The sequence below is a fragment of the Natrix helvetica genome (genome assembly GCF_964273705.1).
Source record: "Natrix helvetica genome assembly, chromosome: 9".
NCBI lineage: Eukaryota > Metazoa > Chordata > Lepidosauria > Squamata > Natricidae > Natrix > Natrix helvetica.
Genome location: NC_138560.1, coordinates 19,336,442 through 19,354,476, shown reverse-complemented (window position 1 = coordinate 19,354,476; position 18,035 = coordinate 19,336,442). Strand labels below are relative to the sequence as shown.

Here is an 18,035-nt window from a genome sequence, read left to right as displayed (position 1 = left end):
TAATGACTTTAGCTGTAATAAGAATAATAACGATAATAATTCCAATAATGAACATAATTAAAAACAAATACACTTTGAATATTACTGACCCAGAGCATTGCTTGGAAGAACTTGGTCAAGTCTCGCCTCTGGTTTTTTTTCAAATGTGTTCCTCGCTGCAGGGATTGGCCATTGGTTTGGCCAAGGCACCCCCAAAAGCTATTTTGATGGTCAAGGTGTAAGCTTTGCTCTTTTCAAGATTAGAGCTACTGAAAGCAGGGCTGAGGGCAAATTTGATGGGGAACTCATCAAATTTGCAGATGACACCAAGCTGGCAGGAATAGCCAACACTCCGGAAGACAGGCTAAAGATACAGAAGGATCTTGACAGACTTGAACATTGGGCGCTATCTAGCAAAATGAAATTCAATGGTGAAAAAAGCAAAGTTCTACATTTAGGCAAGAAAAACAAAATGCACAGGTATAGTATAGGTGGTACCTTGCTTAATAGTAGTAACTGTGAGAGGGATCTTGGAGTCCTAGTGGACAATCATTTAAATACGAGCCAGCAGTGTGCAGCAGCTGCCAAAAAAACCAACACAGTTCTAGGCTGCATAAACAGAGGGATAGAATCAAGATCACGTGAAGGGTTAATACCACTTTATAATGCCTTGGTAAGGCCACACTTGGAATACTGCATCCGGTTTTGGTTACCACAATGTAAAAAAGACATTGAGATTCTAGAAAGAGTGCAGAGAAGAGCAACAAAGATGATTAGGGGACTGGAGACTAAAACATATGAAGAACGGTTGCAGGAACTGGGTATGTCTAGTTTAATAGAAAGAAGGACTAGGGGAGACATGATAGCAGTCTTCCAATATCTCAGGGGTTGCCACAAAGAAGAGAGAGTCAAACTATTCTCCAAGGCACCTGAGGGTAGAAGAAGAAGCAATGGGTGGAAACTAATCAAGGAGAGAAGCAACTTAGAACTGAGGAGAAATTTCCTGACAGTTAGAACAATTAATCAGTGGAACAACTTGCCTCCAGAAGTTGCGAATGCTCCAACAATGGACGTTTTTAAGAAGAGATTGGATAACCATTTGTCTGAAGTGGTGTAAGGTTTCCTGCCTAAGCAGGGGGTTGGACTAGAAGACCTCTTAGGTTCCTTCCAACTCTATTCTATTCTATTCTAAATGTTCTCCATGGATTTGCATTTCCCTATCTGTTGGAACTTAATGTGAAGCATTCCTACAACCAAAAGTCCACAGTTACAAACCACGATTTAGTTCAATGGGTGAAATGTTGCCTTTCTACCTCACTACAGCTCCTTGAGTTATGATCGCAATTGGGGGCAGCATTTCCATCGCTAAGCGAAGCGGTTGTTAAGTGAGTTGAGCCCAATGTTCCAACCTTGTTTTTATCAAGCAAATCACTGGAGATGTTAACTGAATCACATGGCCCTTTATTGATAGACGTATTTATAAAGCTTATCAGATGCCCAGCTTATCTCAGGATAACTAGTTAAGTGAGTGTCTATATCAGGGGTGTCCAAACTTGGGAACTTTAAGACTTGTGGACTTCAACTCCCAGAATTGGGAGAGCTGGCTGGGGAATTCTGGGAGTTGAAGTCCACAAGTCTTAAAGTTTCCAAGTTTGGACACCCCTGGTCTATAGAGATTCTTCTTAGGTCATGGCTGTCCCAAAAGATGCTTTTTTCCCAAGAGCCAACTGGACTTTCTGGTTTTTCTTTAGAGACGTTTTGCTTCTCATCCAAGAAGCGTCTTCAGAACGGCCTTCAGAATTGAAGAAGCTTCTTGGATGAGAAGCCAAACGTCTTCAAAGAAAAATCAGAAAGTCCGGTTGCCTCTTCAAAAAGCACCTTTGGGTCATTAAGTGAGGCCAGCTTCCCCAGTTGACTTTGCTTGTTGGAAGCAAAGTCATTTATAAATGAGGATCACGTGACCCCAGGACATTACAACCATTGTAACTACATGATCTGACCTAGGCTTCACCAAATCACGAAGCAGACTCCTTGTCCCGACAAAACCCCTTTTTATTAAACTAATGTGAATTCCACTCATTCACATCCAGCAAAGTCCCGACAAACAGTCTTTCAAGGACGAATTTACAACCACAGACCTTATCAGGCTTGGAGAGCTGCCAGGCCGATATCTTCCAAACTCCACGCTGTATAAGGAAATACTTGGCAAGGAGCCTCTGGGAGTCACGAACAAATCTTCACACTAATTCAGCGAACTAATTGTCTCCTGCAAACTCCACTCCCCTTTCGATCCTCCTGTCAGGGCAGCCTCCATCAGTAACCAAGAAAGAAACCACTCAACTCCATTTTTCAGAATAAAGAGTACTTTTACTGGTTATGAGTAGATAGCAGCTAGGCAAAGCAAGATCTGAGGCAAAAGCGTGTGTAATCATAGATATCAATATGTGACCCAACTCCCTCCCCCTAGTAACCCCATCACCCAGTCCAATCCGCACACCCCACAGGTGTCACGTGGGCTGCATCTTCGAAACCCATCATCAGGTTGGTATGCCGGACAGTTGGCCTTGGCGGCAATTCCACTATCTGCAGCATGCGCAGTAGATGGTGAGAAAACCACTCCCTTCTTCATTCACTCCTGTGCTGAAACTTCCCCTCCCAAATACCATGACATCCCCCCCTCCCCATTTCAATGGCAGCCAAAAGCAAGCAGCAAAGCAGAGGCTGACATCTCCCTATGGGAGGGGCCATTCATGGCCACCTGTGCCTTTACTCCCGAGTCGGCCCTTGTTCCTTAACTGTTCCCTTCTGCTGGCAACTGTGTGCATGTGCACATCGGGAACAGGCTCCAATTGTTCTTCTGCCCCACTGATGTCTGATTCCAAAGGCAGCTGATAACTGTCAGAGGGCCTTGGCCCCATCTCTGCCTCCGACACAGAGCCCTCATCTGAGCCTTCCTCAGACTCCAAGACTGGCCCATGTTCCTCCCCAACCTCCTCACTGTCTGAGTCTGTCACCAGCTCTGCTGGCCGCTGGCAGGCCACAACGATAAGTCCTGATTGCCAAGTACCAGAATCTTAGATCCCCGCAGTGTAGTGGGGATGCTGAAATAGCTGCAAGGTTGCAGTCGTTTTTTTTTCAGTGCTGCCGTAGCTTTGAATGGTTGCTAAACAAATGGTCGTATGTTGAGAACTACCCATAGAATAGATGCTTTTTATCACATTCCCCTCCACAATGTTTTGGTGAGCTAGTTCTAATCTGAAATTCTCACAAGGCTCCAGAAGCACAGAAGCTTCGCTTTGCTTAAGAATGCACAGCCTTCAAATATGGGGGATCTGATCTACTTCGGTATCTTTTCTTACCATCTTCTCTCTCATCTGCTATAAGCAAAGCGTGAAATGCTATCATGCAGACAAAACAGTCACCAACAGAACTCTCAGTGCAAGCATTTGCTCTCAACTCAAAACGAAGATCTCTTATTATTTCATATATACTGTCACTTCTCTCTCTCTCTCTCTCTCTCTCCCTGTCTCTTTGTCTCTCTGTGTGTGTGTCTCTCTCTCTCTCCTTCTCTCTTCCTTTCCCATTCTCTCTTTTAACATTTGTCTCTCTGTCTCTCTGTTTCTTTCTGTTTCTGTTTCTCTCTCTCTGTGTGTGTGTCTCTGTCTGTCTGTCTGTCTGTCTCCCCCCCCCCCCTCTCTCTTAATGTTTCCTTATCGGTATTCTAACTGGACTTTTGCCCCTTAGATGAGGGGTCTCCAACCTTGGCAACTTTATGACTTGTGGACTTCAGCTTGCTGGCTGAGGAATTCCGGGAGTTGAAGTCCACAAGTCTTAAAGTTGCCAAGGTTGGAGACCCCTGCCTTAGATGACGATGTTCAGTTATATTGACCATGGGCATCTCAGATGGGTTTTGTCCTATTTGTGACTATTTAGACAAAGGTAACCAGATGTTATCTGAGAGCCTCACACCTTGGACCAGAAAGTGGAAACATGTATTTCAAGAGACAAAACCAGATCATACTGCCTCCTGGTGCTCAGAGTAATTGGGGGGGGGGGGGGAGAAACCCCATAGAATATACATTGTGTGAAAATAGAGCAGTTCCCAACTCCAAGTTGGGGGGGGGCAGATGTTATGCAAAGCTTTGTACCTGGGGGCACGATGTAATATAACATCTAAGAATCTCCTTCTGTAACAGTTTAAGAGATGGTCTAAATGCAATCTGCTTAGATTCTAAAAGAGAGCAAAACACCTTTTCAATAATTTCCATTCCGCAGCAATCAAAGAAGGTGATCAGCTGCAGAGCTTACAAAATGCTACTAGTGATCTACTTCCTGCCCATTTCTGTTCTATTTGTAAGGGGTGGATAATTTATTTATTTATTTATTTAAAGTCACCCATCTCTGCAAAGATTGTGGGGGGGGGCTCATAATTTAAGAGAGAGAGAGAAAATATTATTTTACCTTCCATTGTTCGTTCAAATGGAATGCAATCGTAAAAAAACTGAGCTGTGTACCTAGAAAAAATATTTCTTGCTTCCCACTGCAAATCCAGTTGGGGTGGCACAGTAGCTCAGTAGTAGTTCAGATGGAAAGGTAGCAGCCCAGGTTCGAGACCCAAGCACCACATGATAGTGTGAACTCCTGTCCTCACCCCAGCCCCTGCCAACTTAGCAGTTCGAAAGCATGGAAATGCAAGTAGATAAATAGGTACCACTTTGGTGGGACAGTAACAGCGTTCCATGACATCATGCTGGCCACATGAACACAGAAATGTTCTTGGACAGGACTGACTCAATGGCCTTGAAATGGAGATGAGCACCATCCCTTATAGTCTACAACAGGGGTCAACAACCTGCAGCTCTAGAGCCACATGTGGCTCTTTCACCCCTCTGCTGCAGCTCCTTGTTGCTGGTTGGCTCCACAATTGATAGGGTTTCGGTTAGGGCAGGTAGAGGAAAAAGGACCCTGTGCTAGGAGGAGACTCTGTGGTGGGGGAACTGGACTTCCGCTCAGCTTCCAAATTGAATGGGGGGGGGGGCTTCCGGTTAGGACCTTTGTGGCTCTTTGAGTGTTTAAGGTTGCCAACCCTTGGTCTACAACAACTAGCAGAGTAAAATCCACAAGGATCCTTTGCCTTTTCCACTTGCAGATCCATAAATTCAACTTACACATAACCTTCTTTGTTAACCCTGTTCTCAGCACTGACAGCACATCCCATCCAAAGAGAACATTTCTCATCCCAAATGTGTAACTTTTTCACTCTTAAACGCGTCATCCAAATGATATGTTGCCTTCAGGGTTTGCATCCAGAAGTCTCACAAATCCTTGGGCTCTGCTTTTTATTATTGTTCTGGAATGTCTCTACGCTTGAACCAGAGAATGAGATTCACCTGGAAGCCAGTTTGATCTAATGGTTAATTGACGGGGCGACAGTGAGTGCTAATCTTGCCTTAGGCACAGAAGGCAGATGGATGGCTTTGGGCTAGTCACTCTTCAGCTGTACTATAGCTGAAGAGTAACTACTTGCAGAAGACGTCAAACTTGGCAACCTTAAGACTTGTGGACTTCAATTCTGGGAATTGAAGTCCACAAGTCTTAAAGTTGCCAGGTTTGGGGACACCTGAGCTATAGGAAGATGTTACTGGCAAGCTGGTCCCAAAAAGGCTGTCAAGAAAACTTGGTGAGCTAAAGGAGAAGCCTTTCTGCTGGTAGGCATCTGCCACTTAAAAGCCCTGAGTCCAGAAGGTACAAAATAAATCCTGAGGTAATTTCATCTGGTTGGATGAATGTGGCCTTCTCTGTTCTGACCTAGGCTTCCTGAGAAAGCATAAATCACAATCTTAGTCCCAAAAACCCTCTTTTATTTATACGGCTGGAAATTATGGTCATTCCCACTTCGCAAGGCTTCACAAACAGTCCATGAAGGTTCTGACAGATGTCTGCTTGAGTTGCCACAGTCTTTCAGGGTAATGTTGATAAACACCCACCTTATCTCCCTGGGAATGTTGCCAGAGACCTAATTGCCAAATGCAGAGCAAGGCCAAACATAGCACAGAGTCAAAAAGAACTTTTCAAAGCTTGAACCGACCAGATGAACTAATTGCTTCCTGCAAAAGCTCACACCCCGTTCACTCCTCTTTTATGTCTTATGGGAGGGGCCAATCATCTCCAAGCCTTACTCCCAAGTTGACCCTGTTTTCTTAATTTTCTTGCCTTCTGGCAGCTCTGCGCATAGGCACACTGGGAACTGTTCTTCTGCCTCATTGATGTCAGACTCTGGAGGCTCCGAAGCAGTGGTGGGATTCAGCCAGTTCGCACCACTTTGGGAGAACCGGTTGTTAACTTTCTTAGCAGTTTGGTGAACTGGTGGTTGGAAGAAATCATTAGGGCAGAGAACCAGTTGTTAAACTATTTGAATCTCATCACTGCTCCGAAGGCAGCAAATAACTACCAGATGGCCTAGGCCCCCTCTTTCCCTCTGACACAGAGCCCTCGTCTGAGACTTTCCCGGACTCCAGAACTGGTCCATTTTTCTCCCCAACCTCCTCACTGCCCGAATCTGCTGCCAGCTCTGCAGGCTGCTGGCGGGCCACAACATTCTCCCAATTATAAAGAGGTTAAGGAAGAAGACCTGAGGTTGGGTGGAACTCGATTTTCTGATGGTGTTGGCAGAGGTGGAGGCAGAGATGAAGAGACGGGATGGCAGCTGGCGGTCCTTCGCACCATTGTCCATAAATCAGTCCTGAAGCGTTTGATGGAGAAGCAATAGATCAGAGGGTCAATGCAACTGTTCAGGCTCAGGAGAGCCACACTCAACATGTGAAGGTTATCCAAGAATGATGGAGGGCTACAGGCCAAATCCGACATATGGCCAGAGACCCAGGGCACCAAGGAGAGGTGATAAGGTGCCACACAGACCACAAACACTAAGAGCATGCCCAGCACCATGGCCCGTGCTCTGCGCCGGTGGCCACCTTGACATGTGCCAGCTGCAGTGGACAGTGTCCGCATGATAGACAAGTAGGTCCCCAACACAACCAAGAAAGACAGAGTGAAGATGACTACCATAGCATAGGCATAGGTCCTCTGGCCCGAGTGCTGTTCAAAGCATTTTAAGCTGGTGGACTCTCCCTGGTGGGTTTGCTGCTTAGTCAATGAAGGAACGGCACAAAGTAGGCACAAAATCCAGGCCATCACACAGCTGATCAGTGCCCCCTGGGGCCGGTTCAGGACCAGTTCTACCTTTGCCACCGTACAGTATCGGTTCAGGCTGATCAAGGTCATGAAGGCCATGGCACTGTAGGTGGACAGATAGTAGATGGCTCCAGCCAAGCGGCAGAAGACTTCTGGCAGACTCCAGTGTCCTTTAGCTAGGTAGTAGGTGATCCAGAAGGGCAGGGTGAGGTTGAATAAGATATCGGCCAAGGTGAGGTTGAGGAGGTAGATGCGAATAGCTTTCCTGACTCGTCCATTCTGAAGGAAAACAAGCAAGGCTGCCACGTTGCCGGGCAATCCCACACATAACACCAGGCAATACGTGGCTGGCACTACAACAAACTGCAGAGGATCGTTGAGCTGACACTGGACATCTGCCAGCCCCACAACAGTGGAGTTGTTCATCCCAATAACCCTAGAAGACAGGAAGGGAAAGTGTCAAGGTTCCAACGGATGAACCCAAGCAAGCAAGCAATGTCGAGACATTCCAATCACTGAAACTTTATTGAGTACCATATTTTTCAGAGTATAAGACGCACCGGAGTATAAGACGCACTAAGATTTTGAAGAGGCAAATTTTTTAAAAAAAAATTTTTTTGCACTCTGCAGAGCTCCCAAAAACGGTCACGAAAACAGTCCTGTTTTTTTTTTTCAAAAAAGGGCATGAATAGCCTTTAGGAGGCTTGTAGAGTGCTCCTGGGGGTGGGGGTGGGCAAAAACAAGCAAAAACCGGCCTGTTTTTCACAAAAATTGTCCCTTTTTGTCAAAAAAAAAAGGGCATGCATAGCCTTTACGAGACTTATAGAGTGCTCCTGGGGGCTAGGGAGGCAAAATCGAGCAAAAAATGGCCCATTTTTCATTCATTTCTGCCCTCCCCAGCCCTCAGGAGCACTCTGAAAGCTCCTAAAGGCTCTGTACGGCCATTTTGGTGAAGGGGTGGGGTTTTGAGAGGCAAAAATGCTGTATTCAGCGTATAAGACGCACTCAGATTTTCAGTCTCTTTTTTGAGGGAAAAAGGTGCTTCTTACACTCGGAAAAATACGGTACATCATATCAGCACCGATTGAAAGCAAAACCAACTCTATTTAATTCCTGCATTTTTCATACAATCAAAGAATAGAAACTCCCTCCTCCCCGCCCCCATTAGCCCAGGCTACGTTATCCAATTAGATGTCCAAGTATTGTTATGGAAACTATCCATTTCTTGTTGCCACCAGAAACTGGGATTCCAAAAGTGGCTCTCCCTCTTCCCCCCCCCCCCCTGATTCTGTTGGAAGCTGAAAAACGGCAATGGCTGCAAAATCATGGTTTGAACTTGACAGAAAGAAGATCCAGCCACAATGAAACAACTTAGAGAGGAGACAGAGAAGTTGGGAAAGATGGAGTTCATCAACTCATCAAGATGGAAGTTCTTAGAAGTGGGTGGATAGAGTAGATTTACTTGTTAAAATCCAAGTTATTTTGGCATTTGGACTAGATGACCTACAAGGTCCCTTCCAACTCTGTTACTCCATTATCTATAATTTCAAAGTCTGGGTGGTTTGTAAAACTTTCAGAAGTTCATAAATTGTCCCCAATTAGCTTAACTGAACCCCAAATTAATTTTTATTCTGAGCCCCCCTGCGTTTATCTTCTGTTCTCTTCCACTCGGGACGGAAGGGGAAGAGAGATGCAGCACATCAAGTCCAGACAGGCTTGTCAACTAGAAAAGACCCAAACACAAAACAAAGAGAGAGAGTTCCGATGGACTAGGCGCTTGGAGGGAGAACAGGTCTGGAGGTGAGCAGGCAGGTGAGTGGAACAGTGGTTGGAATTCAAAAAATTTTACCACCGGTTCTGTGGGTGTGGCTTGGTGGGTGTGGCATGGTTTGGTGGGCGTGGCAGGGGAAGGATACTGTAAAATCTCCATTCCCTCCACACTCCAGGGGGAAGTTATTGCAAAATCTCCATTCCCTCCCGATCAGCTGGGACTCCGGAGGCAGAGAATAGATGGGAGCGGGGCCAGTCAGAAGTGGTATTTACCGGTTCTCTGAACTACTCAAAATTTCCACTATCGGTTCTCCAGAACCTGTCGGAAACTGCTGAACACCACCTCTGGAGTGGAGAGTTGGGTGACAACCACTTCTGGCTGAATTGAGGAAGAGGATGGTTATCCCAAGATACAGCGGATCAAATCAAGCCACCGATACAAAATGGGATGTTTTAAATGGTTGGGCCATCAAACAAACAAGAGTAAAAATTAATACAGCAGGGGGGGTACAGTGCAGAAGATTTGCAGAGGATGGAGCCATCTGCATACAGTCCACTCCAGAGGTGGGTTCCTACCGTTTCGGACCGGTTTGGCCAAATAAGTAGTAGCTCGGCCGGCCACGCCCATGCCATAGGTGCCACCATCTTTGTTTTTTTTCTTCTGCGCATGCGCAGAAGCATTTTTTCCTACTGTGCATGTGTGCATAGTGTGCATCAAGAGGGCACGTGCCCGAAACGTGTCCCTGAGCAAACCAGCAGTAGAAGAAGCCGGAACCCACCCCTGCTCCACTCCCCACTCATTTCCTGCTGACAGCAAGAAGATGTCATGTTGCTAAGAAAGGGAAACCCCACTCACAAGGAAGTTTTATCCAGCTCCCCTCCAGAGACACCTCCCTGAACCCAGTTTTACTGCATGGCATCTCTTGATGTAGAAGTTGGGAGCACAGCTGTAAGCAGGGGGTGGGGTTCAAGCAGTAGACATTCCCTCCCCCCTCCTGTCTTGGAGATGTGGCTCCTGGCTCCAGTCAGCAGCTGCTGGGGCTTAGCTTTTTGGAGAGGGGAACAGAGGGCTGTGGACAGAATGGCTCCCCAGCGCCACAACACAGTTCAGCTGTTCAGCTCCCCCTCTTCTGCCAAGGGAGAGCACAGCTTGAACCACCCCCCTGCTTGCAGCTGTTGCTGCCCCCTCCCCTTCATCATCAGCCCTGGAAGCCTCGGCAGAGCAGCAGAAACGCCCTGGGAGAAAACATCCACAGAATAGAATAGAATAGAATAGAATAGAATAGAATAGAATAGAATAGAATAGAATAGAATAGAATGTGGAGTAGAGTAGAGCAGAATAGAATAGAATAGAATAGAATAGAATAGAATAGAATAGAATAGAATAGAATAGAATAGAATAGAATAGAATAGAATAGAATGTGGAGTAGAGTAGAGTAGAGTAGAGTAGAGTAGAGTAGAGTAGAGGTAGAATAGAATAGAATAGAATAGAATAGAATAGAATAGAATAGAACAGAACAGAACAGAACAGAACAGAACAGAATGTGGACTAGAGGAGAGGAGAGGAGAGTAGAAGAGAACAGAACAGAACAGAATAGAATTCTTTATTGGCCAAGTGTGATTGGACACACAAGGAATTTGTCTTTGGTGCAGATGCTTTCAATGTACATAAAAAAAATAGGTAAAACCAAATGAGTAGAATCTGTGGAAGCTGAAGGTATTAGAACCCATACAAAAAATGCATTCTCCATCAATGCCACCACAACACACACAAACATACCCATTTTATAGATGATAGATAGATAGATAGATAGATAGATAGATAGATAGATAGATAGATAGATAGATAGATGATAGATAGAGAGAGAGAGAGAGAGAGAGATAGAGAGAGAGAGAGAGAGAGAGATAGATAGAGAGATGATAGATATAGATACAGTAGATCAGAGGTGTCAAACATGCGGCCTGCAGCCTGGATGCATCATGCACTGGCCACGCCCACGCCCCCTGCAGTAGATGATGATATACAGATACAGTAGGGAGGAAAGGGGAGAGAGAGGGGAGGGAGAGATACAGGCAGGCAGGCAGAGATGATAGATAGATGCAGAGACAGATAGATGATAGACAGACAGACAGACAGACAGACAGACAGACAGACAGACAGACAGACCAACCGACAGATGAGTGATAGCATTTTAACAGCCTTGTTTCTATCTTAACAGCTCACGTGTTATCAACCACAGGCAGCATCAACCAATCCTAAAACTGAAATTGGTCCTAGAAAGTTCTCTTTCTTAATGCACCCACAGCAAACAGCAGAACAGGAACAATTACTTCTTTGCTTGTTTGTTTGCTTTTTAAGAAATCCCAGATTGATTGATTTTATGATGTCTTTCTTATTTATTCCCAGCTTTGTAATCATGCCCGGCACCTGTGCATTCTGCAAAATTCAATACTGAATAAGATAGACTATCCCTGACACACTTTTTTTCTCCCCTTCCTACGATTTCCTACAAATGCAGGGATGGCACGGCTTTACTTTTTTTCAGATCAACCCCGACGCTCAAATGTTTTGGGACAAGAAGGTATTAACATTTCTGGTCACACACGTGCCAAATTCAACTGCATTCAAACAAAGCTGCTAGACATGAATTACTAATATCATAGCTAAGAGTTCTGCTGCTTAGGTCTGGGATAATCTCAAAGGATTTGATGAGTTGATAATAAAATGCAGGCAGTTTTCCACTTATCACCACAACCGAGCTCAACATTTCAGTTGCTAAGTAAGACAGTTGTTATGTGAGATTCGCCCCAATTTACGACCTTTCCTACTGCAGCTGTTAAAGTGAATCACTGCAGTTATTGTTAGTAATATGATTGTTTGAGCAAATCTGGCTTCCCCATTGACTTTGCTTGTCAGAAGGTTGCACCATGACCGTTGTAAATATGAGTCGGCTGCCAAGCATCTGAATTTTGATCACATGACCACAGGGATACTGCAATGGTGTGAAAAACAGTCACTAAAGGAATGGTTGTAAGCAGTGGTGGGTTTCAAAAATTTTAGAACCTCTTCTGTAGGTGTGGCCTGCTTTGTGGGAGTGGCTTGCTGGCCATGTGACCGGGTGGGAGTGGCTTGCTGGCCATGTGACTGGGTGGGTGTGGCTTGCCAGCCATGTGACCAGGGGGGGTGGCTTGCCAGCCATGTGACCGGCTGGGTGTGGCCAACTTGTAAAATGTGGTGAAACTCACTTAACAACGCTCTTGCTTAGCAACCAAAATGTTGGCTCAGAAACTCTGGCATTTGAAGCACGCAAGTCTTAAAGCTGTCAAGTTACAAGACCCTTGCACCCCTAATCCTTTAGGGAAAAAACCCCAGGGGTGTTCAAACTTGACAGCTTTAAGACTTGTGGACTTCAACTCCCAGAATTCCTCCTCTTGCTCTTCATCTTGATGATGTCGGGCGGGGGGAGGGTGGGATTCAAATAATGTAACAACCTGTTCTGTGCCCTAATGACAAATTGGGTATGTGTGGCTCAGTGGGCATGTGACTGGGTGGGCATGGCCAATTCAACGTCACTCAGGTCAATGGGCGCTTTGCCTTAGCTGTTCCAATGTAACAAGGGTTAATTGGAGAGGCAGTTTCTGTAAGCAGGGCAACAAAGATTAGGCTAGAAACAACACCAGAATGTTTCCTTCCTGCCTTCCTTACAGGATTAGTCTGTAAAGGGGGAAAAAAACCAAAAGGATATTTCTTCCAACAACCGGTTCTCCGAACTGCTTAGAAAGTTAACAACCGGTTCTCCCAAATAGGTGCGAACTGGCTGAATCCCACTGCTGGCACTATCCCTCTTTGAAACAATCAGATTCGAATAGTCCTCGACTTATTAACATAACTGAGCCCACAATTTCTGTTTGCCGAGCAAGGCATTCGTTAAGCGGAGTTTTGCTCCATTTTACGACCTTTCTTGCCACAGCTGTTAAGTGAATCACTGCAGTTGTTAAGTGAGTCACACTTGTTAGGTGAATCTGGTACCCCCATTGGCTCTGCTCATCAGAAGGTCACAAAGGGGAATTGTGTGACCCCCAAGCACAGCCATCGTCATGAACATGGGTTAGTTGACAAGCGTCCAAGTTTTGTTCACTTGACCCTGGGGATGCTGGAATGGACGTAGGTGGGGAAAATGGTCATAAGTCACTTATTTCAGTGCTGTAACTTTGAAAGGTCACTAAATCTTAAGTCAAGGACTACCTGTACTTTTCCCCAAAAAATAATCCTCATACACCAACTTTTTTATACACCTTCTTCAACCTTAGATGGTCTATACTATCTTTTTTTTTTTTGACAATATAATTATCCTTTAAAGGTAAAGGTTCCTCTCGCACAAATGTGCTAGTCGTTCCCAACTCTAGGGGGTGGTGCTCATCTCCGTTTCAGCCGAAGAGCCAGCGCTGTCCAAAGACATCTCCATGGTCATGTGGCCGGCCTGACTAAACTCCGAAGACACACGGAACGCTGTTACCTTCCCACCAAAGGTGGTTCCTATTTTTCTACTTGCATTTTTTACCTGCTTTCAAACTGCTAGGTTGGCAGAAGCTGAGACAAGTAAAGGGAGCTCACTCTGTTATGTGACGCTAGGGATTCGAACTGTCGAACTGCTGACCGTCTGATCAAAAAGCTCAACGTCTTAGCCACAGAGCCATCGCGTCCCTAAATTAAGCATAAGCTTACCCAATCTTTGCATGCTGGCTTAATATGACAATTAGGATCATAACTGACCTGATTAAGTATGTTGTAGGAATACGTGTGTGGTGTGTGTGTGTGTGTGTGTGTGTGTGTGTGTGTTTCTGAGCTTTCTTCCTTGCCTGGGAAAGCCCTGGATTTTTTTTTTTTGCTGGTCTCCCATCCAAATTCTAACCTAGATCCAATCCTGGGCAAAATCAGCTGAATGATATAAGCTAGCCAAGCAGAATTAAACTTCTTCTCCAGAAATAACTACATTCAGGCAACTCTAACCCTTTGGACAATATAATTATCCTTTATCTTCATCTTTAAATGGAATTAAAGTATGTTACATTAGCTGATACCAAGCGAACCCCCCTCTTCCAAGGTTGCAAACTTTTAAACCTGCTTGTGCTGCATTAAGCTTCAGCCCAGCCTGTCAAAAAAAAAGAAAAGAAAAGAAAAGTGGAAATATCCTGATAGATCCAATCCAGCCTTAACTTGTGCTGTCATTGGTAAGGAAAACGCCTGGCAGCACTGACAGATTTCCTACAGGAAAACAAGTATCAATGCAAAAACATTTTTAGGACAGAATTCATTCATTTTAAAAATTCTTACCTAGCAAATGTAGTCCATTTTTGCTCATGTTTTCTTGTTTCAAGAAAGTGCTTCCCCCAGTAACTATGTGAGATATCACACAACCCCCTCAAAATGTAGTTCTTTCTGCGGCGGCACTTATGAATGCCTGCGGTTATTTGTCATGACCTGAGTCATTTTTCGCACCAGCTGGGGGATATTCTACAGGAATAAAGCAGGCAGGTGGGGAACAGTTGCTATTTGATTCATAAAAGAAAGTGAAATCTGGCTGTGGCCACCAGAGAGATGGCGTCGAAAGTCAACAGTTCTCTTGGCGGGTAACATGTATGAAAACCTCACTTACGGAAATGCAGGGTGCACAAATCATGCAGAAGATGGAAAGACAAAAAAAAGATGGAAAGATTCAGGACCTTCCATGATGGAGGAATGGTTGGTGAAGATCAGTGGTGGGATTCAAAAAGTTTTATTACGGGTTCTGTGGGCGTGGCTTGATGGGTGTGAATTAAGAAAACTGCTGTCCCAAGTCATCAGGATTAGAGATGGTGAAGAAATTCAGGGTGTGTGAATTTAAATTTCTCATTCTGCAGCCAATCCACAAAGCAAAAGCTTTTCATTCAAATGTTACCTTTTTACTGAATTTTGCAGTGCAGATTGTTTTTAAGGATAAGTACATATTAGAAGAAAGTCTAAGATAGATACGTAGGTAGGTAGGTAGGTAGGTAGGTAGGTAGGTAGGAGATAGATAGATAGATAGATAGATAGATAGATAGATAGATAGATAGATAGATAGATAGACAGACAGACAGACAGACAGACAGACAGACAGTCAGTCAGTCAGTCAGTCAGTCAGTCAGACAGACAATAGATGGAGATAATAGAGATTACTGCAAAATCCCCACTTCCTCCCGATCAGCTGGGACTCAGGAGGCAGAGAATAGATGGAGACAGAACCAGTCACAGGTGATATTTACCAGTTCTCTAAACTACTCAAAATTTCCACTACCGATTCTCCAGAACTGGTCAAAACCTGCTGAATACCACCTCTGGTGAAGATGTTGGGACTTTCAGAGATAGCTAAAGTGGCTTTCTTGAATAGAGAAAAGACAGCAGCTTCATTTATGGCTGACTTGAAGCATTATAACCTTTTTGCATGAAAAAAAAGATGAAGCTATGATTTATCAGAATAACAAGATTTGGAAGAGACCTTGAAGGTGTTCTAGCCCAACCCTCTGCTCAAGCAGGAGATCCTATACCATTTCTGACAAGTGGCTATCCAGTGTCTTCTTAAAACCCACAACTTCTGAAGGCAAAGCTCTTCCACTGGTTAATTGTCCTCATAGTTAGGAAGTTTCTCTTTAGTTCTAGGGTGGTTCTCTCCTTGATTAGTTTCCATCCATTTTTTTTTTCTTGTCTTCTGGTAATTTGGAAAATAGGTTGACCTCCTCTTTTTTTGTGGCATCCCCTCAAATATTGGGACACTGTTATCATGCCACCCCAATTCCTTCTTTTCATTAGACTAGACATACCCAGTTCTTGAAACTGTTCTCCATACGTTTTAGTCTCCAGGTTTCACTCTTTTCAAAGAGCGGAAATTGAATTATGGTTTTGATGATCCAACAGAATAGACTACAAAAAGGAGAGAGTTACGTTGTAACCCTAGAGCATGTGGTAAACTTATAATTACAGCATACTCATAATGGAACCGGGACGCAGTGGCTCAGTGGCCAAGACGCTAAGCTTGTCGATCAGAAAGGTCGGCAGTTTGGCAGTTCGAATGAGCTCCCGTTACTTGTCCCAGCTTCTGCCAACCTAGCAGTTCGAAAGCACGTAAAAAATGCGAGTAGAAAAATAGGAACCACCTTTGGTGGGAAGGGAACAGCATTCCGTGCGCCTTCGGCATTTAGTCATACCGGCCACATGACACGGAGACTTCTTTGGACAGCGCTGGCTCTTTGGCTTTGAAACGGAGATGAGCACTGCCCCCTAGAGTCGGGAACATAGCATGCATGTATGGGGGAACCTTACCTTATAATGGACTCAAAAGTAGTGCTCCCAAAGGACTCGGCACCCACAAATATTCTTTGACATATGGCCACAATGGAGCCTGCTCACCAGAGTTGTATGCCCTAACGGTTGTAATGTGGATTGGTGTCCAAGCCGATTTTATGAACATTTTTTCAGCGATTGTTAAGCTAATCTGTGGTGCAAATGGTGCAGTTGTTAAGTGAGCCGATGGTTCGCTATGGGAGTGATTTTGACCAAAAACAAAAGTACTGTTAGTTCGTTTCCTGTGACTGCAGGAGGCTGCAAACGGTTGTGAATAAAACCATGTTGCAGAATGCCAAAAGTTCAGTCATTTTACCCCAGAGGGAGTCAGACTCCCCCCCCCCCCCAAATTCAGGTTGTAAGTCCCCTTTTTCAGGTCAGTCATATGTCGAATGGTCACCCTGCAACCAATCATTTGAGGACAACCTAAACAATGAAAGATGTGAATGAGGCGCTTGCAAGAATTAAAATAACATCCATTGAGCAGGCTGATGGGTTTGCCTGTCGTACAACAGTGCTGGTTATAGAGGAACAGTGGGCTGAAATTAGAAACCCAAAAGCAAAATCGTATTCAATCCCAGAGTGCAAGAGCAGATTGGAGGCCAAGATAAAGAAATTAAGATCAGATGCAAGCAATTTAAAGAACATGAAAGGGCAAATAGGGAAGAATGCAAAGATCAAGACAAGCTAATAAAAAAAAATATTGGCTGAGCAGCAGAAAAATTGAAAAGGGCTTGGGAATCATAAAGCAACGAATAACAGCAATTGCAGTGAAAAATTGAATGCTACGAGGTATGAAATCCAATTTAAGCAAAATCAGCTATTGTGATCAGATGAGGGGCTATTCTACTACAACATAAATGGCGATAGAAATTCTAAAGGTGGGAAATATGGCCAATGGAGAAAGAGGCTGGATGTTGTAGGTCAGCAACATCTGGAACTGGAGCAGACACATCTGCAGGAGGTGTCAAAAAAAGTCAAGATTGATATATGTTAAAAAGGGTGGGGGGGTATGCATATCGGACATTAATACAATCAAGTGAGTCCAGAGGTATTTCACAAGGAGTCCTCCATTCCTCTGCTCACAACAGAATCCCTTACGCCACCAGGCTCGAAATTTTGGGCTTGGAAAACCTAGAAATATGTCACCTTCGGTCTGACCTAAGCATCCCATGGAGATGCTTTTTCAAAACGCAACTGAACTATGTTTTTTTCCTGCAGGAAGAAGATATTTTGCTTCTCATCCAAGACGCTTTATCAGTACTGAGTGAATGTTGGTGGTGCGGGATTGGGAATGGAAGGATTAGTTTTGATTATTAGTCCCATTCCCCACCCCACCCCACCCCATTATCCAGTCAGAACTGATGAACTTCTTAGAGGAGAAGTGAAATGAATTTCTTTTTAGAAAGTCAGGTGAGATAGCCTGACAGTCTTTGCATGCAGAAACAACACAAGGTCTACCACTGATGTAGTTGTTGTATTACAAATGAGCCTTTGCCAGGCAGGGGAAATAAAATCTTGATATTCAGGATGCAGGAGAAAAACATCATTGAGGGCATTTTCAACAGCATCCACCGTCAATGCTTTGAACACTTGAAAAAAAAAAATTTTTTTAAGTGGGAACATTTCTGACAAGCAAACCTCAAAAACATTGACACATTTCTCTCTCTCTCTGACTCTCGCCCTTGTTGAAATCTAAGATGATGCTTCTAAGAATGTCACTAACAGCCTT

The 18,035-nt window shown here is 44.5% G+C and overlaps 1 protein-coding gene across 1 annotated transcript; it reads right to left on the bottom strand.

Annotated features, from left to right (window-relative positions):
• Positions 1 to 6,585: 6,585 nt before the first annotated feature.
• On the bottom strand, positions 6,586 to 14,396 carry LOC309396465 (platelet-activating factor receptor-like; the record flags this gene model as incomplete). The annotated part of the gene is made up of 2 exons (XM_081961622.1): positions 14,279 to 14,396; positions 6,586 to 7,609 (listed from the first exon to the last, which is right to left on the bottom strand). Exon 2 carries the CDS (start codon positions 7,597 to 7,599, stop codon positions 6,586 to 6,588), a length of 1,014 nt encoding a protein of 337 aa, XP_081817748.1. The 5' UTR covers positions 7,600 to 7,609; positions 14,279 to 14,396.
• Positions 14,397 to 18,035: the final 3,639 nt, after the last annotated feature.